Raw genomic sequence first — 26,053 nt, 5'->3', positions numbered from 1 at the left:
CTTGCACAAACTTTTTCACTTACTCGCAAAGCAGAAGTGCAAGGAGTTTATTTAGAAGCGAGCAAGCGAAGAAAAAAAAACAGCAATTTAAACTGCACACATAACAATTGTGTTTCTAATACCATAAAAGAAATGTAGGCTAAAATGAACAGAAATACACAACCAAAACTGAAACGTTATACAAGCACAAAAGTTTTGTAAAAAAAATATATAAGTAGAAAGAAAACATACTGTGGGACTTAAAAATAAATATTTGAGTAAAAAGGAAAAAGAAATAAAAAATACTGTAGGGAAAAGTGAGGGCGCCCTTGTTGGTGGCAGGGGGCTATTTGTGCCCAAGACCCGGATGTTTTATGAACGCCCATGGTCAAAACAAAACTTGTACATACGTCCAAAAATTTGAACTCATACTGAAAATGTAATTTTAATCCCACTAAAAACGGTTCTATGTCATGTTTTAGTTGACAGGTGGAGCGAAATATCCTTACAGTTTACATCAGGTGGATAAAACAGCTGTCCTTTGACGTGGGTAGGTGCTAAGTTAGCAACCGAGAGGCTAACGAAACGTCAGGAGGAGAGCGTTGTGACTTGGAGGAAGGAAACTTGATCAGTGGGATCACTGCGTCCCGGTGCTTATGCAAAGCCAGCAAACGTGTGGATTCCTTACCTCGTTTAGAAATGGCGACTAAATCTGACTATCCTGTTTGACGTGTTTGCTTCAATCGGTTTATCAGAAATGTTAGTGAGCTAGGTTTTAGCAGCACGTCCTGCGGCTAGTTGTGGTTGGGAGCTAGCCCATTAGCAACAAACTTCTGAAGTTGTGTTCCTATTTATGTTTGCCAGACCAGATTGATTTTCTTTCCGAACGAACCCACTCTGACCCGTTTTAGCACCGGGGTGACTGCTGAATGAGCTCATGGCATCGGATGTAATCGAGAATGAAGCGAACTTTAAGGGTGTAAGTGATACAAGTTTGAACAATAGGAGCATAGACACTGTCACACCCAGCAGGACTCATGGGGAGTCTGGAATCAGATCCAGTCCCTCATCTTCCGGAGTGCCGGGGGAAGGTGATGAAGAGGATTTAAACGCATTTCAGATTAGCGCAGCTTCTGCTGTTGAAAATGGCGAAGAGGCATTTCAGGGAAGTCTGACTAAAACAAGAGGCTCGCCCCGGGGACAGACGACTCCAGACAAAGTCCCGAAGCCGCCAGGAGGAAAAGACTCTACCCCTGTTGGCCTTTCTCCGCCTGGACTCACTGGAAGGTTGGTATTATGGCAACAACTAAACAATGTGACAGGCGTGTGGTTTCATATTACCCCTGCAATTATTCTGCTTTCAAACACATTTGATGGCTACAGGTGTCCGTTCTCTTGGCAGCACCAAGGTTTCTGCTCCCATATTGTTCACATTTCTATTTTTTGCATGAAGTGTAATTAAATAAGGAAAACTGCTTTTTGCCAACAAAACAACAATGAATAACTTGTTGAAAGTCAGAAGGTATATCGACCTCTTAATGAAAACAGCTGTTTTGTCATAATTTTATGTGAGGAGTTTGTATGCAAGTAAATACAAAATACAGCTTAAGTGGTAATAAGAGTAATTGGAATAATCAGCTTTTTTTTCTTAACACTGTTACAAATTATTTAGTGTAATTTAGATTGATTAAAGAAGAGATTATATTTTTATTTTGCATTGCACACATGTAAAAAAAAAATCTACAGCAATCTGATATTTTCTTTGTGAAATGCTAAAGCAGTCAGAGGTGGCAGCAGACTTTAAACAGGACTCTTTGTGTCTCTATCACACGTGCGTTTTCAGGATCCCATGGTAAATAGTGTCAGCTGAATGATTTTTAAGGTAAACACGTTCAATCGAGAATGCCTTGTGTTCATTACTGCATCAAAACTATCTGATAAGGTATTTGGTGTGTTCTTACCATGTTTAGTTTCTAATTTCATTTTTGGTTCATTTTAAAACACAGGAAAGGTTTTTCTTTACCTTGCTAACGTTTCGTTTGCCGACTGCAAAACGAGCTGATGGTGGCGTCACTTCCTACTCCATTTATCCGCGGGCAGCAGAGGACGTCGCCCTCAACGTCCTCTGCTGCCCGCTCTCCCCTCTCCGATGATGCAGTCCCATGCACGATCCAATGTGTAGACCCCATCGTCTCTGTTCATGGTCCCACATCTACGTCTCCTTATCTCTATAGCTTCCTTTATCCATCTTTTGTATTTCTGTTGTTCGGTGTTTACGATCCTTGTGCTGTCCCAGTCCATTATATGGTTTTCTCTTGTGCAGTGATCTGTTACGGCTGACTTCATTATTGTGCTTTCTGCTTCATGTTTTGCTGCTCTTGTGTGTTTTCAACTTGTTTCTTTCTCGCACTCCTTTCTATGTTCTATTGTCCGTGTGTTGAGTTGGCGTCCGGTTTCTCCTATGTATGTTTTATTGCAGAGTTTGCATGGGATTTCGTAAACGACTCCACATTTGCTGGTATCTTGTCTTTTGGGTGTACTAGTCTGTTTCTAACTGTTGTGTATGGTTTTGTTGGTGTGTTTATGTTGTGTTTTTTCATTGCCGCTCTTATTTTTTCTGTTATGCCTCTGATGTATGGTAGGGGTATCACTGGTTTTGGTTCTTGTCTTTCTGGGTTTCTGGTTCTTTGCTTAGCTTGTTCTTTTCTTTCTGTTGTTGTTTGTTGTTTTCCTTTGTTTATTGCCCATGTCGGGTATCCGCAGGTCTTTAAAGCGTGTTGTGTTTGTCCTCTTGTTTGCGGTTCTTCTGTTACCATGTTTGCTCGCCTCGGTGATATAATGTTCTGATTACTGACATTTTGTGTATGGTAGGGTGTTCTGATGTCCATAATAAGTATTGGTCTGTGCGTGTTGGTTTTCTATATGTGTTTATGTTTAGGGTCCCGTCGGTCTGCCTGGTTATTTTCATGTCCATAAATGCTATACTACCTTCTGTTTCTAACTCATAAGTGAACTTAATGTTCATAGTCATAGAAAGTTAAACTTAAATGTAGCTGCTGTCAGTAACAATCTAACAGATTTTAAACATTAACACACAACAGAAATAGTTCAAAAATGAAATTAAAATTTTCATAACTATGTGTGTGATTTATTATTATTATTATTATTATTATTATTATTTATTGTGGCAGAAGCTGGTGTGGTCTACCACAGAGAAAACTGCTCTAGCATGATGACTTTAATTATTCTACAGGTTGTTGTTCAGCCTTCTGACGCTCACACAGGCGAGTGTTGGTGAGCGGCTGCGTCTGACTGCTGACGCTCCATGAGTGTTTTTATTTCCGCAGTGAGACAAACTCACCTCACACCGTCCAGAGTTTGTTCTTTAAAGCTTCTATTAAACCCACTATGTTGACGTACTTTAGCAAGTTTCCTCTACGTCGCATTTTTCGCCGCAGGAATTAAAGTTTACATTACGGAATAAAAGTTCAGCAGACACGTTTATTTTTTCTATTTGGTCGCTGCGCGCCGGGTGGATGCAGGGGGGACTCTGTGCTGCACACAGACCCCTGATGTGATCAGCTCTGAAAAGCGTTGATCACAATTTACAGATCACGTTTATGTTTCAAGCAGATCGGCCACGGATTGCTTTTCCGGTCAGCACACTAGGAATCGAAACTAGGAATCAAAATAAAAAAACTTTGAACGATTCCGGGAAAAACTAACAGTTGGTCCCGGTTCCAGTCGATGCTCGGTTCTTGATGCTCGATGCCCAACCCTAGTAAAAAGCTCCAAAAAGTGGATTTTCAATTCTATAGCCCCTTTAAAAGACAGTTCTATGTTCAGGAACAGGGATAAGGTTATTTAATTTGGTTCTCTGTTAAATGTGTTGATGAAACTACAAACAAGTTGGCTGATATTCTTTGTAATCTCACACAGATGGCACCTTTATAAAGTTCACCTTTGTAAAGTACCATTTAATGGAACAGAGCTGCATGGATTAAGACATTTTTGTTTATTTTGACTTCATTATCTGACTTCCATTCCAACATTCAACAATCCAAGTGTTGCAACTTGCACTTGGATTGTTTCTTTTCCTGGGAACGGCATTCCTTTCCCATCTGGTTTCCGGTGTTGTATAGAGATCAGCAGAAAGCTTAACAACCATTTCTCTGAAATGTTAAATGTGTAGGATACCAATATGTGCATGACTGCATCAAAGGGGGCTTTGTGCAGCAGGGGTACTGTGGTTGGCATTAGTTAGTCTTGTTTTTGTGATTTAAGCTTCTAAGCTGTTTAGGAAGCCACTTACATGAGTGTATACTGTGTTGTATGTTAATTAGAAAAATGAGCTAGCACACTTCCTCAGTGGAGAACCCTGAGAACAATATCTGGTTAATAAGGTGGCTTTTGTGGGGAAAAGATTCATGTGTAAAGCCTCAAAACACAATTTCTAACTCCGAGAAGCTTTAATATAGAAAATTATGTCAGTCAAAAAGTAAAAACGCACAACTTGAGATGCAGCATGGATATTAATTGTTCTATTAATGTGTGATTGATTTTAATCAGCAGTAGCTCAGGAGGTACAGCGGGTTGTCCAGTAATCGGAAGGTTGCAGGTTTGATCCCGGCTCTGACCAGAGAATGCTGCTGTTGTGTCCTTGGGCAAGACACTTAACCCACCTTGCCTGCTGCTGGTGGTCAGAGGGACCGGTGGCGCCTGTGGTCAGCAGCCTCGCCTCTGTCAGTGCGCCCCAGGGCAGCTGTAGCTACACCGTAGCTCATCCCCACCAGTGTGTGAATGTGTGTGTGTGTGAATGACTGAGTGTTGTAAAGCGCCTTGGGGCGGGGGGGTAAAACTTTAAGAAAGTGCAATACAAATACAGGCAATTTACCATGTAATAATGGTGTGCTGCAGAAAAATGAATAAGGACTTGATTAAAAAATACACAATTTAAATCTAAATAAATATATTTGCTCCTAAAGGAGGGTCGGGCAATTAATCGAAAATTTATCTTTATCAAAATTTCTGACTCTTATCGAGGTAATTTCTCCCATGTCAATAAATTTGATAATAAGAAAGTGAAAAGATGTGGCGACATTCATGTCCCTTTAAGACGCTGTACCACCTTGAGTCACGTAAAAATGTGACTCAACGTAATACACGTGACAGCACCATCTAGTGGACAACTTTTGGTTTTTGTACATACCTGTATTTATCGTCCATTTATCGTTATCGAGGTGAAATCCTCAATATGTCGTGATATTAGTCCATATCACCCAGCCCTACCCTAAAGGCTTTTCTTTATTAGGTAAACATATGTAACGTACCAAAAGGGTCAATTTGCTCTTATATATTGACCAACATACCTTTCGTCTACAGCAATAAATCCACTTTCTGTTTGGCCTTCCAAACCCAGAAGGTTCTGTTCAGTGCGTGTTTACATACTGAAGACAAAACATTCTCTCCCAAGGTCCTACACACTCTGCATGAATGTCAGAAGTCAACAGTCTTCGCTCTGAATAAGTGAACACTTCATGACTTTTACAATTCATAAGCTTACAATAATCATGTGTGGTGTCAAATTCTGATTGGCAAAACTTGGCCAGAAATCATAACAAAGTAGTTTAATAAAACAAGACTTACTTCCCGATTAATTCAGTTTCCAGCTGACCCCCGATTCGGCCAAATCGGGAAAGAAGCCACTTACACACTAGCATCGGCTCCGCTCCGCCCGCCCCAGCCTGGCCGCGTTCCACACTGCCTTAGGAATGCGGAAGTGATTGAGCACATGAGCGGTCTCCAAAATTGGCATGAAAAATGGATATCAGTGATGTCATGAGTGCATCTCCAAGCGTGTTGGCAGGGCAAAAGAGCGTGCAGAGAAGTGTGCGGTTTCACCTTTATTAAACAAGCAGCCTGAGCAGTCTTGCTTTTGGAGACTCTCTGACTCTGATATTGCATCCTGCTTTGTTGTGTCTGGCAGCACTCTGTGTGCGTGTGTGTGTGTGTGTGTGTGTGTGTGTGTGTGTGTGTGCGTGCGTGTGTGTGCTTCCTCACAGCAGTGGCACAAAGAAAAACTCCAGTCAGAGGCTCGTTAATTCCACAGCATCCAGAATGATTATGAATCGTGGGCTGATTCTATCCACCAATCGGAGGCGCCCCCGAGTGGTAGGCATCAATTTGAGCTGGCCACTCAGTCAGTAGTGGGCGTATTGGACCAGTTTGGCTCCAGGCAGACCGCTTTGGGAAGAGGGCAGAAAAGACGTCCGGTTGCGTGCGGGAAATGAGAACACTCCAAACTCGGTCTAGGCCGAGTGGAGAAGATGCTAGTGTGAAAGTGCTAAAAATGAGTGGACTTTGTCTTTAAGGTTTCATTTAAAATTCCACAAAAGTTTTGCAAGTCATCATTGCAAGAAAACCAATTATTCATGTTGCTCTGCTCCAGAATTTGAAATATTTAATTTTTCTAAATCCAAAAAGTCTTTTTTGAATCATCACTGTGAAGTATGGAATATCAAATCCATCTTGTGATTCCTGTCTTTAGCCTGGAGCGCCAGGAGTTGGTCAGGACCACGGAAGCTCGTTTACGAATGGAAGGAGTCGAGCTGAAGGAAGAGTGGCAGGACGAAGATTTTCCACGGTAATTTCAGTCACGTGTATCGGTGCATTGTCATAATCTAGCAATGTGTTGTTTCTTTTTAAATGTTTTAAACAGTCATGATTACTTCTGATTAAACGTTAGGCCCCTCCCAGAGGAGGAAGAGCTTGAAGAGGAGCTGTTTGGAACTTCTGAGGAAGTCGACCCTGGTAATCAAGTCACTTTGTACATTTCTGCAGAAAACCTATCTGTGGTCCCTCACCCCTGTCAGATCCCACATGGTAATAGGTTAAGAGAAATGTTGCTGCTCCTACGCTTTTCCCTTGCTTTTGCATTTTAAAGTTCAACTGTAACTACGATGAGGGCTCAGCAGCCTGACTTGTGTAAGTTATGACTTATTCTAAGTATTGCATTTATTTCTGCAGAAACCCCCGTGAGTATCAAATCAGAAAAAAAAAACACCATTTATCTGCTTTTGGGAACTAAATCAACCACCACTAAGCATATTTTTGTCTGTTTTAGGCTTTGCAACAAACCACAGCAAGAAGGCAAAGAAAAAACTCAGTGCTCCAGACATCAGCCTGACTCTTGACCGCAGCGATGGCTCCATCCTCTCTGATGAGCTGGAGGAAAGCACAGAGTTGGATCTGGATGCCATCGACACGCCGTCAGACAACAGCAATGAGTTTGAATGGGAAGGTAAGAAGTATATCACGGAAAACACAAATACCACATCTGCTTTGGCCCTGGAACTGTGGTTTTATCTAGCTTTGTTTTAGTTTCTGCTGTTAAAGCAAAATATGTAAAGACATCACTCCTTAGGTGAGCTAAATACTTGAAGGTTCCCCACTCTGAGTCCAGTTAGAAGAGAAGGCCAGGTATCTTTATCCATATAGCACATTTCATACATTGAGGCACTTTCCAGGAGCATGAACAGCTAAATCAACACAACAGCATAATTAAAATATCAGATGCACAAATTTAATTCAGATTTAAGAATCCGATAAAAGTTAAAGGGTGAGCAGTTACGGTGCAGCATAATAAACAGTCATTCATAGGCTGATGAATACATGAAAGTTTGAATTTAGATTTAAAAGTTGGGGCTCTTTTGTGGTCCTGAGGAAGCGCCCTGCTTCACATTTTTATTTGTTGAACTTGGTTCTTGCACCTCTAGATGATTTACAGGTTTACTTTGGCAGTTTGCTGCCTCATGTATGGTTAAATATGCTTTGTTGTGTTTGTGTTTCCACTCTGCCGCCTTCTTCTTTTTCACTTGGAAGAACCGCTTCCTTTGTCTGCCTGGAAACAGGCTGCAAGCCAGCAGCAGGTTTCTCTCCCCCGTGGGGTAAGGACTCTTGGACAGACTTTCTTCTTGTTTGATCTTTTGGAAAACACAAGTCAATCAGCGTCTGTCGTCCGATCATGTTTTCAGACAAATGCCTTTTTTCCCATCATTCCTTACTTCCTCTTAATTCAACTTTGCTTTCATATATATATATATATATGTTATTATTATTATTATTTTTAATTATTATTTGTTTGGAGTTTTTCTGTTCATGGGGAAATGGTATCACCTTGTCACCAGTTTAATAAATCAGCTGTTTTGATGTTTGTGAAAAATTAAAATTAATTTAATATTGCAAACATGAAATGAAAGGAAAAAAAACTGGAATCTACTTTTTTGCTGTTGCTGTGGCATAAAAAACAGCGCAGCATTGCTTGGAAAATGATGTTTTTACTTTAACCATCTGTTGTGTGGTCTTGGCATTTTTACTTTAGTAATAAAATGAGTGCGTATTTTCAAAATGAAAAGGAAATCTTAGCTTAAAGAACATGTTGTGTGATTTGCTTTCACAATTTTGGTTTTGATTCCTCTCGTTGCATGCTTGAAGTACCTGATCACTTAAGTACTTTGTTGATGTTGGGGCTGCATGACTTAATTTTTTTTAAAGTCGACAGTCAAGTAATGAAAATCGAGTCTAATTTGACTAGTCGTTGATGACGTCATACACCTGAAGCGGCGCAAGGGGTGGGGGGTTGGGGTTCGGTTGGTTCGCATCAGGCACAAATAAAAGACAGAAAACATAAAAGGAAATGAGCCGACATAAACGATTGCGTGTTAAATTTGTTTTTCAGGTGGCGACACCTGATGTTACTGTGGCTGTGCTCAGGACGCAGATGTCTGGAGCGCGTCAACGATCAGAGCTTTGCATGCACAAGCTGGTTAAGATTAGGATGGTGGTGAGGGGAAGGTTAAATTGTAAGATGGTAAAGGTCACAATTTAGTTAAATGTCCGTTTTACGGCGGGTGTCTGATACCAGTGCGTCGCCTCCCGACGCGCATGGGCTCGTCACCTGCTGTCTTTTCCAAGGACTGCATCTTGTCGGTCATTATCATGTGACAGCGACTAGTCGATGACAGGCATAAAAAGTCACTACAGAGCCGTGAAGTCGACTAGTCGACTAGTTCATACAACCCCAGTTGATGTTATGACATCAGTTTTATGAAACTATGCAGCTCTACGTTTACAAACAAAAGCGGTTTGTTGTGAAAGAACATCTTTGATTTTCATTGTGAATCGACAGGATTTTTGCCTTTTCTCTCTAAAAATCGCAAAGAAAGAACGCCGTATTGTGAATTTTGGTTTTTAATCTGGGGAAAAGCATGCTGCAGAGATGCAAAAGATCAAAACCAATCATTTGTTCAGTGCGCCCGATTGAACTGCGAATATTTGATTAAAAAACGATCGGATCTGGATTACAAGAGCTATGGGTGTTTAGCTTTTTGCTTAAAATGTATTTTCTTCCTCAGATGATCTTCCCAAGCCCAAAAGCACAGAAGTGCTACAGAAAGGTGTGGAGACGGTCCAGGAGTTATCCGCATCAGAGGAGCGGGAAGAAGGTCGACGGTGGAGGATTTTCCATTTTGGAGATCAGGACCACAGAGTGGATATGAAGGCTATTGAGCCCTACAAGAGAGTAATCAGTCACGGGGGTCAGCACCTTTTCATGTAGTTCACACACTAAACAAAAAAACTCTAAACATGTCATAATGTTAGCGTTTTTCTCTACAGGTTACTATGGCGATGGTTTGAATGCTATAATTGTGTTTGCCGTGTGCTTCATGCCTGAGAGCAACCAACCTAATTACAGATACATCATGGACAATTTATTCAAGTGAGCCCATTAGCCTCGTTTTAGTGCTTTAGCGATGACGCGTGAAGCTAACGACGGTTTCCTGTTTCAGATACGTCATTGGCACTCTGGAGCTGCTGGTGGCTGAGAATTATATGATTGTTTATTTAAACGGGGCGACTTCTCGTAAGAAGATGCCGACGGTCGGCTGGCTCCGAAAGTGTTATCAGCAGATCGATAGGAGGTGAGTCGACATCGTCTCATCCTTCTAATCAAGTAAAGCTTCGACTAAAGTAGAAAACCTGAGACTTTGAGCCATTATTTACTCATTATTTTTCTTTCAAACACAGGTTACGGAAGAACTTGAAGTCGTTGATAATCGTGCACCCTTCTTGGTTTATTCGGACCCTGCTGGCTCTCACAAAACCTTTCATAAGGTATCAGAAATGTTCAGGGTGGTAAACACAATTATTTATATTTGTTTAATCATTTTCTGCTTTTCTTTTACAGCTCCAAGTTTAGCCAGAAAATCCAGTTTGTGTTTAGCCTGACGGACCTCGCTGAGCTCGTTCCAATGGAGTATGTGTCCATACCAGATTGTATCAAACAGTAAGTACGTTGGAGCGCTGCTAACGTGTCTGAAGGTCTGCAAGCTAAAGTCACAGCTGTAACGGGTATTTAGTTACATTATTTATAGTAGATTGGAATCTACTCAAGCAAAGACGTTAATCATTTTTGTATTTTACACTCTTCCATCTTTATTTTACTCTTGGAAGCTGTGCTGTGTTTGCATTTTCAAATGAAACACGAGCAGAATTCACATCATGTTTAAAGTAACAACCTGAACTCATCTGTTGTCTTGATTGTTGAGGATGATTCACCTCTGAGAGAATTTCAAACCAAAGTGCAGAGCATTTACATTCAAGTAAAGTTCTCCCCTGTTCTCCATCCTGACTGTCATTGGGACCTCTGCTGACCTGGCTTGTATCTGAGATGCTTCGACCACTTGTCTGAAGGAGAAGATTGCTGTCAAAGTGTCCGAGGATTAAAATCGGATCAAAATGGGAAAGCTGAAACCTTATGTTTGGTTTTTTTGTGTGCTTTAGCAAAGCCTCTCAAACCAGCAACCTTCTTTTTCTAAAATCTAAACATTCTTTTTCTGAAAAGAGTGACCCTTAACCCTAAGATCTGAGTGGACCACCTGTCCTGTCCTATTGACCCTTTGCACGTGACGTCACGCCACTCATGTCACCGCCCCCTTCACCATGATGGACAGCAAAAAGATCGTTTACACCCATTGAAACTCCAGTGAAGCTAGTCAAAACAAGCCAGTTTGTAGCCTTTTATCGCTTTTATTTAGTTGATTTGACAGTAAAATGGTTTTAGCTTGCTGCGTGGTTGGCTGCACTAACAGACAAGGATGTAAACTCAACTTGTTTTGCTTTTTAATAACTTTGATGGAGACTGAGGACGGAGATTAACTGCAGCGACCAATCAAGCGGACTAGCAGCCCTCAGATTTGCAGCGAACATGTTTTTACCGGGTAAGATTAACGTTCATTTATTTCACGAGGAAGACAGAGACAGGGATAAATGTGATGTGTTATACTAGTTATTATAATCCTGATGGATGGGTATTTCACCACGGAGGATGCACGCCGTCCACTGTAGTGTAAAGCGAGATGATTATTAACAATATTAAAGCTCCGATGTATGATTACGTGTGTTAAAATTACATTATTTATTTATATGAGCGTCGGCGTTCAGAGATCTTCTCATTCCGGTGTGAGAGCAGCAGCTGAACCCGGTAACACCACCAGCAACAGAAGCTGGTAGGGATCCGGACTTTTTAACAATCAGCTTTGGTGTAAAGTGAAACGCTGTTTATAAAATAATGTTATAAATCCAGAGGGGTGAATTTAGGCAGTCAGCAACATGTTTACATCGGTGAACAGCTGCAGAAAGAACATAAGCTAATGTTGGTAAGCTAGTTAACATACCGCTCTCTATGAGCCCCGGCTAGATGCGCTACTTCTTCTGATAACTGAACCGGGCATGAACTAGTTGAAGGAATGCTGGAGGAGTTTTGTTTTTGTTTTGATCGCAAAAACAATTTCAGGCTCTACTTTTCCCTTTGTTTAGCACTCGTGTCGCTCACTTTTACACGCTTTTGCCGTCCAGCATGGTGGACCCACGTGATTAGGTGACGTCAGTGCAAAGGGTCAATTGTGTGTTTTGCCCCCCCCCCCCCCCCCCGGAGGTCTGAACACCCTTCGGCACACTTAACAGAAAATACGACTCACAGCTTTTGAGAAAGCTCTTCGAATGAGAAGCGAATCATCTTCAGAAAACAACAAGTCTACATACCCTTGCTCACTGATTCTGTCTGTTTTCCTCAGTTCAACCAGATCCATGTATCTGCCCCACATTCCTTTAGGATGGTGACTAAAGCCTAGTTTATGCTTCAGCGTCAGAGAGAGACGCTCACGCGTTGACGGAGATGTTTTGTCTTTGGACTTCTCTGTCACCTGGGGAGTGTTGCAAATCAGTTCCCCACCAGGACAACAGAGGGCGTAGTACTTTTCTGGGGTATCCTGTCACGTATCCAGTCCAAGATATTTACTATTGTTTTTATATTGTGTTTTTTGTATTTCAGGGACTTTTTAACACAGACAAAATTGTCAGGTCAGGGACGAGGTCCTGCCTCAAGTGGAGGAGTTTAAGTGTCTCAGGGTCTTGTTTATGAGTGAGGGAAAAATGGAGCGTGAGATCAATAGGCGGATTGGTGCTGCGATTGCAGTGATGCGGGCACTGTACCGATCTGTCGTGGTGAAGAGAGAGAGGAGTCAGAAGGCAAAACTCTCCATTTACCGGTCGATCTACATTCCTACCCTCACCTATTGTCACGAGCTTTGGGTAGTGAACGAAAGAACAAGATTGCGGGTACAAGCAGCCAAAATGAGTTTTTTCCGCAGAGTGGCTGAGCTCTTCCTTAGAGATAGGGTGAGAAGCTCGGTCACCCAGGAGGGGCTCAGAGTAGATCCGCTGATCTTCCACATCGAGAGGAGCAAGTTGAGGTGGCTTCGGCATCTAGCTTGCCTCCTGGACGCCTCCCTGGTGAGGTTTTCTGGGCACGTCCAACTGGAAGGAGACCCAAGGGAAGACCCAGGACACGCTGGGAACTAATTTCCCTCTGGGATTAATCTCTAATTTCCCTCTGGGATTAACTCATTCACTGCCAGCCGTTTCCTGATCACTAACAGCCTTCGCTGCCAGCGCTTCTCACCTTTTTTACTGTTTTTTTAAGAGTCACAGAACGTTGCGCGCTAGGATGATGTCGATGCCAAAACAACCAAAACAAAGAGGAGACTCACCTCTTACATCAGGAAGAATCCGCATGTTTCGAGCGTTATCCGTTCTTTCATAATCCGTTGCCGCTTTTCCGGTTCGCGCCTCACTTTTTTTTACAGGAACGTCCCAAAACGATCTCTTAACACATGGATGTTTTGCTTCCTGATCATGTGAAGTGTGACGTATGCGGATGAAGATCGGCTTCAGGGCTGAGATGTTTGTTCTCTCAGCGCGGGGGCTCGTCCCGATGCTCAAACAGTAAAAAAATGCAAATGACGACTTTAGTCGTCAATGGCAGTGAATAAGTTAATAAAGTATCTTTGAATTGAATCGAATTGAATGTGTCTCGGCTGGCCAGGGAACACCTTGGGATCCCCATGGAGGAGCTGGCCCAAGTAGCTGGGGAAAGGTCAGTCTGGGCCTCTCGACTTAGGCTGCTGCCTCTGCAACACGACTCTGGTTAAGCGGCTGAAAATGGATGGAAGGATGAATGTTATAAAACATGGTTCATATATTTAGAGTTTTTCTGCAAGGTATTCTTCAAGCTGCTGTGGTCTGCCGATAGATATCGTTGGCTCTCTTTATTTTTATGAAGCAGCAATGGCGGTGCTGTTGATGAATTTAAGGGAAGCGACGTCCTGACTAGGGCTGTACAATATATCGAAAAATTATCGCCATCGCAATAACAAGACGTGTGATAGGCTCATCGCAAACAACATCAAAAAAAGCAATAAATGTTTGGTTCAAACATTTCCATCCGTGTCATACATCACCTTTTTGTAAACCAGCTCTGTTTTTACGCGGAAGTATTTGACCAATCAAATGTAGCCCGTCTGATATGCGGCCAATCAGATGGGTCCGTTCACGTAATACGCCCGCCTCCTACGTAGACCCTTACCCCAAAATTCCACTATCTCCGCTCTGCCCCCGCTTTCCGCTGCCGCTCGCTTCCCTTGTTCGTCATGCTGGCTTAGATTAACGAACACACTTTGTGCTGAGGTTTCTGGAATCAGCGCTGCTTTCAAACGTGAACGTGAGTCCGCTCGGTGTCGTTAAGCAGCTGATAATAACTGGGCTGACTCCGACACGTGCCGGTGAACCAACCCACCTACCTTCAAGTCGCTAGTGCTCCACCGGGTGGTGATGTTAGCCCCAGGCTCCGGTTAGCTTCCAGCTAAAAGGCTACAGCACTCTCCTCCCAGTCCCTCCCTGCTAAAGAGGGCCTGGAAAAGTTCCGCCACACATCAAAGTGATTTTTCATTTATCAGCTTTTATAACCTTGTTAATCAGGATAGTTGATTTGCTGCTGCACATAAACTGTCAGTCAGAAGCTCTGCTAGCCGGTTATCTTAAGAGGAGCTAGTTCAATTTGTTAGCTTGTTATCAGAAACATAGTTGCAGTTTCATCATCTGAGCTGCTTTTTAACATCTAGGTAAACTTGTTCAATTTGGGGTTAAAAACAAACGTTTTCACATATTTTCCATGTATTTTTTTTTGCCAGTTCCTCTTCTGAAAGGTAGACAATTGTTCTTCTCTTTCCCTCAGAAAATCTTAATGTTCTCCTAGTTTGGCTGAGCACAGATCACTTCCCAATTACAGCAACAGCCTTATATCATAACCACATAAGTGGAGAAAATGTTCAGTAGCAATGAGATAATTTGCTGTTGCATTTAAGTGATGTTAACTATTATTTAACACTTAAACTTATTTTCAGTTTTTTTTTTTTTTTTTATTCAGAAAACCCTGGTAAGGGATGTTTTTCTGTATTTGGAGCATCAGAAAAAGTTTTACAGTGGTGTTGATGTTTTAAAGTCACTGAGAAACTGCATGCATGCCGTCTGTTGTTTTGCTGCTAATACAGTAGCAGGTGCAGCTTTATATTTTTGCAATAAAAATGTTATGTTGTACTTGGAATTCATGCATTCGTTTTTGTTTGCTTTGAACCCAGAGCAGACGTCACACGCCAGACGACATCAACACTGCATACTTTAGTATTTGTTCATTTATCGTGAGTAATATCGATATCGCAATATTAAGCACTGTTATCGAATATCGCAGGTTTTCCTAATATCGTGCAGCCCTAGTCCTGACCATTTGCAAGATTGCGTTCTCCGTCTCGTATGACAGATGTTTTGAGAAGTGGGCTCGACTTCGTCTGTCCTTGTTGAGCCTGTTGAAGAGCTCTCGCAAGGACGAAAATTGGCGTGTCTCCAGACCGACGCAGAAGCATAAACTAGTCATACTGTTTTAGCTAAAGTGTCTCCGAGCTCTGATTTACCAAAGTTCACAATTAATCTTGTTTAAAAGCCATAATGATCCTATTTTTTCTTCAGTATCATGAATGCGGCCTTTGCTGTGACCTTGAAGCAGGTTGGAATTTTCTCATAAACAGATGTACTCATTTCTAAGTACCTGTTCTGGTTTATAGTGTTTCTTATGGGTCAACAATGAAGAAAATAGTTTATTGTTGGTGATTTTTCTTGTAAAACATGTTTTTTTTTCATTTACCATGATAGCATACTCATCTTTCCTCTTGTTACGGTCAGCATGGCGTTGCTGTATTTTGGTTGTACTAAAACTCGTAAACATCTGGAAAAATCTCCTGATTTGTTGTTGGCTGTGTACGTTTTCCTCTGCATAAACCAGTTTTCCCTGCCCCCTCTTTAAGGTTTGATGCTGAAAAACATAGGAAAAGCCATGAAAGGTACACACAAAGCTCTGCTTTCTCTGCATTTCATTAACCTAACAATAAAATGAGTTGGCAGTTTATAACAAAGCACCAAGACATCTTGTTGTCTTAATGAGTAAAAGTGACAAAATCATCTAGTAAATTTTCACATTTAGAATTTAAATTGAAAAAAAAAAATCTGTTTGCTGACAGAAATAGTTGGCTTGGTGATTGTTTAACCCACTAAATTTTAGGGATGCACCGATGGATCGGCATTTGATCCCAATCGGCCGATAGCGCCCCTATCGGTTTTGATCGGAGTTTTCAAAATAGATCAAAGCAGACCGATCAGCAGACCATTTTAGATTAGGTTACATTTCCTTTATTCCCAGATTATGTAGTTTGTAGCACTCATTATAATGTAGAAAATTTCTGGCCAATCCACGTGATCGGTATCGGTGATTGGTATCAGTGATCAGCATTCTTTGATATCGGTATCGGTGATCGGCAACAAAAAACCTGATCGGTGCATCCCTACTAAATTTCTTTAGTGAGCTAATTACATTGATACCTTTGAATGCCCAGCATCCGTACGCTCTGTGTCTGTTATTCTGCTGGATTTCAGCTGTAGAGCAGGAGTCGTTATTGCTGGAGGTGTTAAGCCATCGTCCTGCCTTTTATCAGCGAGCTGTCAAAGGTTAGAGGAAGCTGAAGGTGTCAGGAGTTGATGGCAAAACACACAAAAACATTTTAATGTGTTATTAGCCTTCACTGCTCATTTGCATGACTTGCCCCCCCACCCCCTCCACTTACACACACACTGAAATTCACTAACTACCAGAGACCCTTTTTGATGTTGGAGCATGTCAGAGCGCTGCTTATCACTGATGTGTCATTAATCTCTATAGGCTGTAGATGGATAATGAGGATTCTCAGCTAAACTCTTACAATCCAAACTGATGAATCCCAGAGCTGCTTAAAGTCTGACATTCATAAATGATCTTTAGGAAAATCAGTGATTTAGTATTTACAATCCAAGAAATTAAATGTTGAATTACATTAAAGTGACGGTGTGTATTTTCCTAGGCGATAAGGGACTGTACATACCTAAGTCATTGCAAGCGAGCAATATTTTTGTGTTCAAGTAAGACCTAACCAACGGATGGCCATTAGGGTCAAAAATCCCTGCTGGGAGCACAACCTCCAGCAAAACGACAAGCACATCAGACTCCCTTTCATCACTGACAGCGAGCGAGTAGATAATGTTTAAAACAATATTTATGAATGGTGAAAGTTTTGTACCTGCTTGTTACAAATCAGTAAATGTGTTTTGTCCTCATAGGCTCCCATAGAAGGAAACATCGTCTAGTGTCTAATATAGTGTTCCCCAGAGATATATACCCGCTCCCATGTGTTTTACACCCGGTTTTTATGGTTATATGTTACGAAGCCGCCTAAATTTTCAATATCTGGGCTTCATTTAATTAATTTTCAACAACATTTTGATGGATATTTTGAGAGATTCAAGGTAAAAATTACACATTGTCTTTTAACCAAATTATGTCAACCGGTTCCACTAAACCTAGTTGCTTAAATGTAAAGGGTAATATATATTTACCTTTAACATGATACGTTTAAGCAACAAGGTTTAGGGGAACCGGTTAACATCACCTAGTTAAGTAAACATTTTATTTTTACAGTGTAGAATGACTCCATCATTGATGGTGAATGTGTGAGGATTCAGGATCATGGATGTCATCCTTTTGACTTCTGTCTGTGTCTTTAGAATCGACCGGGATGTGCACAGGAAGGTGGAAGTCGCTGCTGTTGCTGTTCCAGAGTGACGCCCCTCAACGCCTGCAGGATGAGGATGCTGAACGTTTTAAAACTCCTGTCGCCCGTTTGCTCTGGAAAGTGCCTTTTTGAATCAATGCTGGCTGTTTCATCATCAACCTTTTAAATGTATATGTTTTGCAAGTCGTTTAACCTTTAGCGTTGTGTCCTCATGCTGTCTACAATGTATTTAGTCTGTTATTTTATTCAGTTCTGTATTATGGCTGACTCGACCTTTAGGTGTTCCTTTTTCACGGTGGTATCTACACTTATTTAACACACCCTGTTACAAGTGGGTGGTGCATGTTCAGCTTTATTACATTTAAATATATATTTATATTCATAAGGGGACAAAGGAGAAAAATTAATATATTTTTATGCTCTGATTTTTAAACTGCATTTTAAGTGTTTGTCTCACTAAGTAGCATTTAGTCTTGACAGCACTTTTTTCACTCATGATGTTGTCTGTTAACATCTGGAGGAGACAAGAGTAGTTTTTGCCCCAGTTTTGGATTTGCTCTTGTGAATGTTGATGAGGTAGCAGTCTGAAACAAAAATGTACTTCTTGTCATTATTTCTTACAAGTAAAGCCATGGATTCACACGTCTATTTTGTGTTTTGACTCCTTTTTAGCAATAGTTCTAGAATGTGAGAAGAAAACATCGGTACATGATTCAAAATGCAGATATTTAAAGAAAAATGTGCAAAAATACCAGAAGCAGTTCATGGACCAAATGTTTTTCGTGTTGACTGAAAACCAAATTTTTATGTAATAGTTTTAAAAGGAAAACTAGGGAGTTTTGGCTTGTTTTTAGCACCCCCTAGTGTCTGTTTGTAGAAACGAAAGCAAAACCTCCAATCTCCTCACTGTGTGTTTGTCATTTTATTACCTTAATCTAACAGCTGAAATGTCTCCCTAGTCTTCATTAGTTTCTACAGGAGCGGTTCATCACTAAATTAAACAAATCAGCTTTTAATGATCTAAAGTATGCAGGAAATGTGCTGGAACCAGACTGCAGCGCCAGGTAGTCCCCGCCCTACCCGCCAGTCTGAAGTTGCAAGTGGAATATTCTGGCCACTGGGTGAGACGGGCTGGGTGGCCTTTCATTAACACTGTAAAGCAAGGGTAGGGAACCCTGGTCCTGGAGAGCTGCTATACAGTATGTTTTAGAGGCTTCCCTGCTTCAGCACAGTTGATTCACCTTTTCAGCAGCTCATCTAGCGCTGCAAAAGCCTGTTAATCACTTGCTGATTAAAATTAGGTGTGCTGAAGCTCACTCTCTGGGACCAGGGTTTCCTACCCTGGTGTAAAGGGTCATTTTCACACATAGGCTACTGGCTCAAAAAATGGTTTAAAATTATGAAAAAGTTGCAAAATATCCAAGAACAGGGCACTTGACCAAAACAGGCCCAAATGTAGCTTTTCCTGGTTTGAAAGGTCACACAACAGGTCGGACAGCAAAATATGAACGATTTCTTTTTAGCTGAGATGGTGCAAAATTTAACTTCACTGGTAGTGTGCTTTAAATTGTAGTTAATTGTATTTTAAGTCAGCATATTATAGGAACCTGTTGCCGTTGGAAAAAGGAAACAAAAGCTCTTAAAATGGTCTTTTTACGTGTCTGGCTGGAACAGTTAGGGTTGCAGGTTTAATTGCTTCTGTGTGTGAAATGTACAATACAAATAAAGCTGCCTTGCCTTGTTTTGCAATCAGCAGATTCAGTTTCATCCTGACTCTGTTTTTATAGTTTTTTAGTGTTATTGATGAATACAAGGTTTTAACCAAGTCAAAATAGTTCACCAAAATTAGTATTATCCTCTAAAACTTAGATTATTAATGACTGCAAGTCAGCACCGAGTTTTAGTTCATGTAAAATAATGTGTCTCAAATAATTACACGATTTCATTGAGCTCATAAATGGCTGTAATATAATAATGGTAATAATAATCCATCTAAGCTAGTCAAAGTAACGTGACACACTCCAAACTCATTTTTCTCATTAGTGAACTTTAAAAAAATTGTTTAGAAAATGTTGCCCTTTTTTTGAGTAATATAAAAAAAATGGTTTTATTGTGGAAAACAATGTAAAGGTCCTATATCATGCGACAGCCACTTTTTGGAGCTTTTGACCATGTTATATTATTTCCTCATGAAAAACAGTTAGGGTTTTTAAAACCCAAAGCGGTTTTTAGATTCACTCATGCATTTTCCTGCCCCAGCTGCAGATCTTCTGCTGTCTGCCCAGCAGCTGCAAAAGCTAAGATGCTAAAATGCTAGAAGCTAGCAGAAAGGTTGTAAAATTTGGTAGCAACAGGATGGGGCGATAATTCAGGCCATGAATCTGCTATAATCTCAGCCGCCTTTTCTACATTGTGTGTGTGTGTGTGTGTGTGTGTGTGTGTGTGTGTGTGTGTGTGTGTGTGTGTGTACGCGCGCGTGCATGTGCATGCACGTGTGTCAGCGACATGACTCCAAGCCCCCACAATGCGGGACAGAAATTGAATCCAATGCGGAAGTGAAATAAATTACAGTTCCACGTCTGTGAAGGTTCTCATCCAGGTCATTGTAGTCTAATGAGCTTTGAAAGAAAAGCGTCTGGACTTCTTTGAGTTGCTTGAAGACGTTTCACCTCTCATCCGAGAGGCTTCTTCAGTTCTAAGGTCAAATGGTGGAGAGTCCCAGATTTAAACCCAGTGGGAGTTTCCCCCCGAAGAGGGAACAAAAGACCCCCTGATGATCTTCTACATAAACACATGAGCCAAGGTGTGAGGGTGGGTGTGGATCCTATAGAGCTCCGGACCCCACGTGACTCTCAGTTAGTAGACGCCATATTGGCAGGAAAAAAAAGCTAAACAAACACGGATCTTAACCATGAACGTGAACGGGATCAGCTTGGATTTTACTTCGTCGGAGTTTACTTCACACTTTAAAACCGAAGAAATCATTTTATATAGTCAGAAATTAAATAGACTAAACATCTCCGACCCTTACCGTGCCCCTGGGATACTTTTTAAAAACGCCAGAAGCTGTCGGAGCGGACTTCTTACCGGACCTAGCCGGGGAACCCCTTGGGATTCCCCCGGAGGAGGAGGCGGCTGGGGAGAGGGAAGTCTGGGACTCTCGACGCTACTGCCCCCATAACCTGACTCCGGATAAGCGGATGAAAGTGGATGGATGGACAAATTACAGATTTACACGTAAGTAGTTTAAATAGAGTGCTGTGCTGTTTGAATGTATGAACTGAACGCCAAGAGAAATCACTAGTTTGATTTTTTTTTCCGTGAATAAAATAAATATGTCAGGCAGGAGCGTCTCAGGATCTGTCTGAGATCTGTCTCGGTGAGACAGATAATAGCAATCCAAAGTGCTTTTTATGTGTGATCTGACAATTGATCAACCATTGCTTAAAAATTAAATACAGCTTAGCCGGTTAATTGCTGTGATCATAAAACACGTAAAAGGCAGCACGCAGAACTCACGAGGCACCGTTTTACGTGATGTTTACTTGTTGCTATGAGTAATAAGACAGAAAAAGCCACGCCAAAAAAAGTTTAGGAAGCCCACTAAGAATCGTAATAAAAGCATTTAAAATAAATACCATACACAGTTGAGGAAACGTTGGTTTAAGTACCTGATATGAAGCGGTCGCTGCATAAGCGAAAACCTTTACTCTCGGTATCCCACAGCTTCATTTCAGCCCGGTCACTAGCGCGTTTTACAATGATCCAACGTTTGCGGCGCTCCGGATCTTGGGGAATCCTGTAGATGGCTCATGCCTTATGTCGTCTGTGTCTGTTCTGCATCCTGGGGCACAACAGGAATCTACCATATTTCCCGTTTGACTGAGTTTTCTGACAATAACAAATAGTCCAGCTGCCGGCTTCTACCTGCCAATATGGCGCCGTTTCGATTTGAACTGTTGCATTCCGGGAGAAGTGACGTCAACTCCCGGAGCTCTATTCAGCCAAAGTTTCGGGTGAGCTCATTGTGAAGCCTGGCCCCACCCTATCATGTGAATTCCTGAGGTCAGGTGGCCCAGGATATGCGTGGTCGTTGAGGCATCTGGGAAGGGATCTCAAAACTGGATTATAGATGGCAGACAGTTCCACCCTCATCCGCTGGGGGCTGGTGTCAGAAGCGAGCAAATCCTCAATGACTCCCATGTTAAAAATACAAATTTCACAGCAGAAATAAACATGTTTACAGCCTGGTACCAAAACATGTTTTTGGTTTAATTGATCTAGTGTATACTCATGACAACTCTGAGGGGGTGAGTTTTTTTCTCACTCTTCTGTTTAAGTGTTTTAAAGGTCTAAAATTCTGTATAATAAATGAGCATCCGACCCACGTGACCACAGAGCTAGCTCCGGGGAAAGACCTCAGTCTGAGCCTCGGTCTGTCATTTTCAGTCTCTCAACTTAGACCATTAGTTGTAGCATTTGTGCGTTCTTTTTTGGATATTTTTTGTGCAATTGTTGGACAAAATGACTTGCTGTGGCATTAATTGCACTAATAGAGCGTCCAAGGAGTCTCCACTTCATTTTTCTCGGTAAGTAAAATTATATTTATGTATTTTAGGTCACTGCCGAGCTGAGCTTAGATTTTAACATGGACTGTTTAACCATGAAATTTAAATGTAATAGGGTAAAACCCAGTGCATTTTACATAATGCTGCATTTTAGAAAATGGGTTGAAATATAACATGTTGGTGGAGCTGGGTCCTGACTATCGGCTTGTGGAGCTCTCGGGAGACCGATGTTTTCCACCCTTATCCCCTCCCCACAGCTCGGCGCATCTCTGTCTGATTGTAGCTTCTGTTTGCTGCGCGGGCTGCCGGCTTGTGGAGCTCTGGGATGGAAACCTTTCGACCCGGTTCTCCCCAGCGGCAGCTCTGTGCATCTCGGATCGCAGCGGCGCTTGTCTGCTGTGTGGCTGCCAGCTTGTGGAGCTCTCGGGAGACCTCTGTGTTCCACCCGGTTTTACCCAGCGGTCAGCCCGGCGTATCTCTGACTCAGAAGCTCTGGTGTTGTGCACAGTTAACTCCGGTTGTAGCTAGGTTGCTACCTCCGTTAGCTGAGCTCCCACCTCCGCATTAGCTTTGGGTTAGCTTCAGGTTAGCTTGTAGCTAGTTTGACCAGGTGTCGTCAGTTGATCCCAGCCTTACAGCCCCACCCTCAGCTGCACCTCTCTTCCGTTTTGTTGAATTGTCTGGGCTTGACGGAACCTGTAGCACGGTCAAAATGGCGGTGGTGGCCAACTCCCAATTTTCTTCAAAAACTTGTTATTGGAGCCTATGGAAACCCATTGTCCATATATGTATATGTCGATGTTTGACCCTCTGACTGAGAATTCTCTATAAGGGGGCTGAGTGGATATATGTTGAATCTTCGGTCTCCGGGTCTGCAGCTGTGTGCTGTTGTGGAATTCACACAGAGGAGGTGAGGTTTCATCCAAGCGTCTCATTTTCAGGTTGAAGGAAAAAGTCACTAAAATAACGTATATTTTATAGAAAAGGACGTCTCAATAGTTCCAATGGTAACATTTGATCAAATCTTGTGCCTACCTTTGCTCTGGGATGTAATGCTGGCCGTTTACACCATTATGATTTCCCACCTCACAATTCTAGTTAAAAGAATTTTTGGGGAAAGTTGTGCCTTAAATTGTCTTTCCGGAGTTTTCCCCTTTCAGAAATCATGTATGATTTTTCAGAAATTCGTAAAAGTGATTATCTTATCTGTGATGTAATGTAAGCAATACTTTTTTCTTTTTTTTCCTTTTTTTTTTTTTTTTTTTGCTAAGCACGCCCCCTGCCCCACAGAGCTTCGTGCAATAGGAAACTGAGCGCAGACCAGAACTAACCAATAGCGTTAGGCTACCGCTTACGCTCTTCAAATTTAAGGAATACCTCGGCTGATGATTAACTTTTTGACAGACAAGTAATTCTCTAAAATGTAAATATATGAAAACACAACATGACATGAGAATTATATTTTTAAAACAACGTGTTTTAGCTCTGTAGGCAACAGAAAGACATAAATAAGTAAGAAATGTGAAATTGCCATCTTAAAAAAATTGGAGAAATTATTTGTGTGATATGCTTGTCAGCCACCAGATGGGGCCGTTGGATAAGAGAAATACTCCGGAAAGATACTATTTTCTTCTGTGCAATGTCAAAGAGTTTAACAGTGTACACTAATGAGCATCACAAGTCAATAGAAGCAGGAACCTGAAACAGTTACCACCACATAATAAACATTAGTGAAACATTTCTGAGGATCACACATAAACAGTAAAATCTTTAAAATTTTATAATACATTTTTGGGATTTAGAGATATTATGGTAACACTTCATTTTACAGTCCCCTAATTACTAAGTACTTGCATGGTAATTACATAGTAAGTTAAAGTATATTATTGTGTTAATAAAGTGTATAATCGTAATAAAGTGTAATTATTATGTAAAGCAGTATATACTGGGATGATTCAGAAAAATAAACTAGAATTGAACCTAAGTTACATGGTAATAGCTGTTTAAGAACTCAGAAATAATATTACACTTTAACTTACTATGTAATTACCATGCAAGTACATAATAATTAGGGGACTGTAAAAGGAAGCGTTACCAATATGATTTATATTATCTTTTGACAACAGTATAAATAAGATGCACACTAACATTAGCACATTTATTTATTGTATGAAATTACCTACATCCTCCATGGGTTCATGGAAAAGCAGTCTTGTGTAAAATCAGCTTGTGATGCGTAACAATGTTGGGTACCACAGCTCAAATTCACGTTTAAAAAAGGTTTGAATTTTCCTGTCTTGTTTGGGGGCAATGACGACCCAAAGCTTTGAAACGTAGAACCGACTCCAAACATCGAATGGCGATGTCATCGACTGCAGGGTGAAACGAAGAGGTGCACTTGTGTCAGGAGCCAGGAGATGTCACCAGCTCCGTACACACAGACTGCTCCTCTGCACTCCCCTGTGCACGAGTAGTAGGGGGCTCCTTTATTTACATCTCCTGCTGAGTAGGCCCACTTCACAACACGTGCGAGGGCATTCATGTCTGACATGTCGTACCTGATGTTGGCAGGCACTGATCCAGGAACAGAGGGCATCCTCTGTAGAGTGGCCCACAAGTGCTCATCGGGTCTGTGTGTGTCTTTCTCCTACTCTAAAAAGGTCTGCACAACTTTGTCCTCCATCACATGTTTGACAAAGGCTCTTGTAACCACAATGTAGGCATTTCCTGAGAACATGGGGCTGTTGATGGGTGGAGAGTCTTCCTCACAGATGTCCTGATGACATCGTCTGTGACATTGTGATGGTACTGCCAGCAAACTTTTTTGTACTCACCGGTGGCCTCAGTTTCCAGACTGTTTCTCCCATTTAAGGCTTTCAGAGCCTTCACCATTTCTCTGTTTGTTTTAATGGAAAAGTCTGTACCACAGGTGTTGAGCAGGTAAGTCCACTGGATGTGAGAGTACAGCAGATCCTTCATGCAGTTCAGATCTGCCTGTACCCTGGACCAGGATGCGTATATGACGCTTTCTAGCTTACTGGCGATGAATACGTTGGGGAAGCAGGCATCGACGTAATTTTCACTTAAGAAGTGTGTGTGTGTGTGTGTGTGTGTGGGGGGGGGGGGGGGTCTTTACAGTGTGCTCTAATGGGAAACAGGCTTCAACACAAACGGTTGTTTTCCGCTTGGTCCATATAGCTCAACCAGTGTCAATTTAATATAGCGTAATATTGTTTTTGGATGGTGAAAAGTGCAGGGGTCAAAACTTGACTTTGGAAAAAGTGGGGACCCCCCCCCCCCCCAAATTACGTCTATGGAAGCAGGACATGATCGCCTTCACAGCCCTTTGAAAATCCCGAGGGGATTTCTGGTCCACATGGACGCAGTAGATGTTCTGAGGAGCGTAAATGGCACGGAGGAGTCGTTCAAATATCTCGATCTTCTCATGGATCACCACGGAGAATGCAATAGGAAAACTCTTTTCCTCTTCACTAAGAGGCACAGAGATGAATCCTTGTTTCTTGATGTAGGATGAACAATCCTTAGTGGCGTTCATGTAGAAGTCCTCCGTAACAACACTCCGCCTTCTCCTAGATGACAAAAGGGCTTCCAACTCTATTTTTTTGTCCTCAGTATTTCCACTGAAGACAGCTAAACAGCCAGGCAGGTCTACGGAAAGCTGCTTTGGGATCTGCAGATCAGAGGGATGCTGCTTGGGAAAATTTCCCCAAAAATCAAAACCCAGGATTGTACTCATGAAGACGAGAGGCCAAAGCACCAACATCAGCTTCCCCAGGAAATGTGTGCGAGTAAATTTCATGCCGCAGCAGGTAAGGCCAGCTGCAATTTGAGAAGGAGGCAGCAGCTCATAACCGTTTAGAGGAAAATGATTCACTTGTCTGTGGAGGTGTGTCAGTCTGATCAAACATGGTGGTGAAAGAAAAATGGGAGGGGCGT

At 41.7% G+C, this 26,053-nt stretch overlaps 2 protein-coding genes across 3 annotated transcripts; one reads left to right on the top strand and one right to left on the bottom strand.

Annotated features, from left to right (window-relative positions):
• The first annotated feature begins 661 nt into the window (after window positions 1-661).
• Window positions 662-18,174, top strand: bnip2 (BCL2 interacting protein 2). 2 transcript variants are annotated; one of them, XM_015964450.3, is made up of 11 exons: window positions 662-1,266; window positions 6,527-6,622; window positions 6,725-6,789; window positions 7,103-7,279; window positions 9,393-9,575; window positions 9,655-9,757; window positions 9,828-9,959; window positions 10,066-10,152; window positions 10,226-10,324; window positions 15,735-15,770; window positions 17,521-18,174. In XM_015964450.3, the coding sequence occupies exons 1-11, from the start codon at window positions 917-919 to the stop codon at window positions 17,576-17,578; spliced, it is 1,386 nt and encodes a 461-aa protein (XP_015819936.1). In that variant the 5' UTR covers window positions 662-916; the 3' UTR covers window positions 17,579-18,174. The 2 variants fall into 2 exon arrangements, with proteins under 2 accessions (XP_015819936.1, XP_015819937.1); XM_015964451.3 differs by lacking the exon at window positions 15,735-15,770.
• A 6,193-nt stretch (window positions 18,175-24,367) lies between these two features.
• On the bottom strand, window positions 24,368-26,025 carry gcnt3 (glucosaminyl (N-acetyl) transferase 3, mucin type). The gene is given in 5 exon segments (XM_070550750.1): window positions 24,368-24,482; window positions 24,484-24,856; window positions 24,859-25,168; window positions 25,428-25,936; window positions 25,992-26,025. Coding segments are annotated over 5 exon segments (1,341 nt in total).
• Window positions 26,026-26,053: the final 28 nt, after the last annotated feature.

The sequence above is a fragment of the Nothobranchius furzeri genome, chromosome 4 (assembly GCF_043380555.1).
Source record: "Nothobranchius furzeri strain GRZ-AD chromosome 4, NfurGRZ-RIMD1, whole genome shotgun sequence".
In the NCBI taxonomy this organism is placed as follows: domain Eukaryota; kingdom Metazoa; phylum Chordata; class Actinopteri; order Cyprinodontiformes; family Nothobranchiidae; genus Nothobranchius; species Nothobranchius furzeri.
The sequence above is the reverse complement of the archived record's forward strand: the minus strand, read 5'-3'. Positions and strand labels throughout refer to the sequence as shown.

Coding starts and splice junctions, on each gene's coding strand:
- bnip2 (XM_015964450.3), top strand. CDS start 917: ATGGCATCGGATGTAATCGAGAATGAAGCGAACTTTAAGGGTGTAAGT. Junction 6,623..6,724: donor CAGGACGAAGATTTTCCACG/GTAATTTCAGTC, acceptor ATTAAACGTTAG/GCCCCTCCCAGAGGAGGAAG. Junction 9,960..10,065: donor TATCAGCAGATCGATAGGAG/GTGAGTCGACAT, acceptor TTTCAAACACAG/GTTACGGAAGAACTTGAAGT.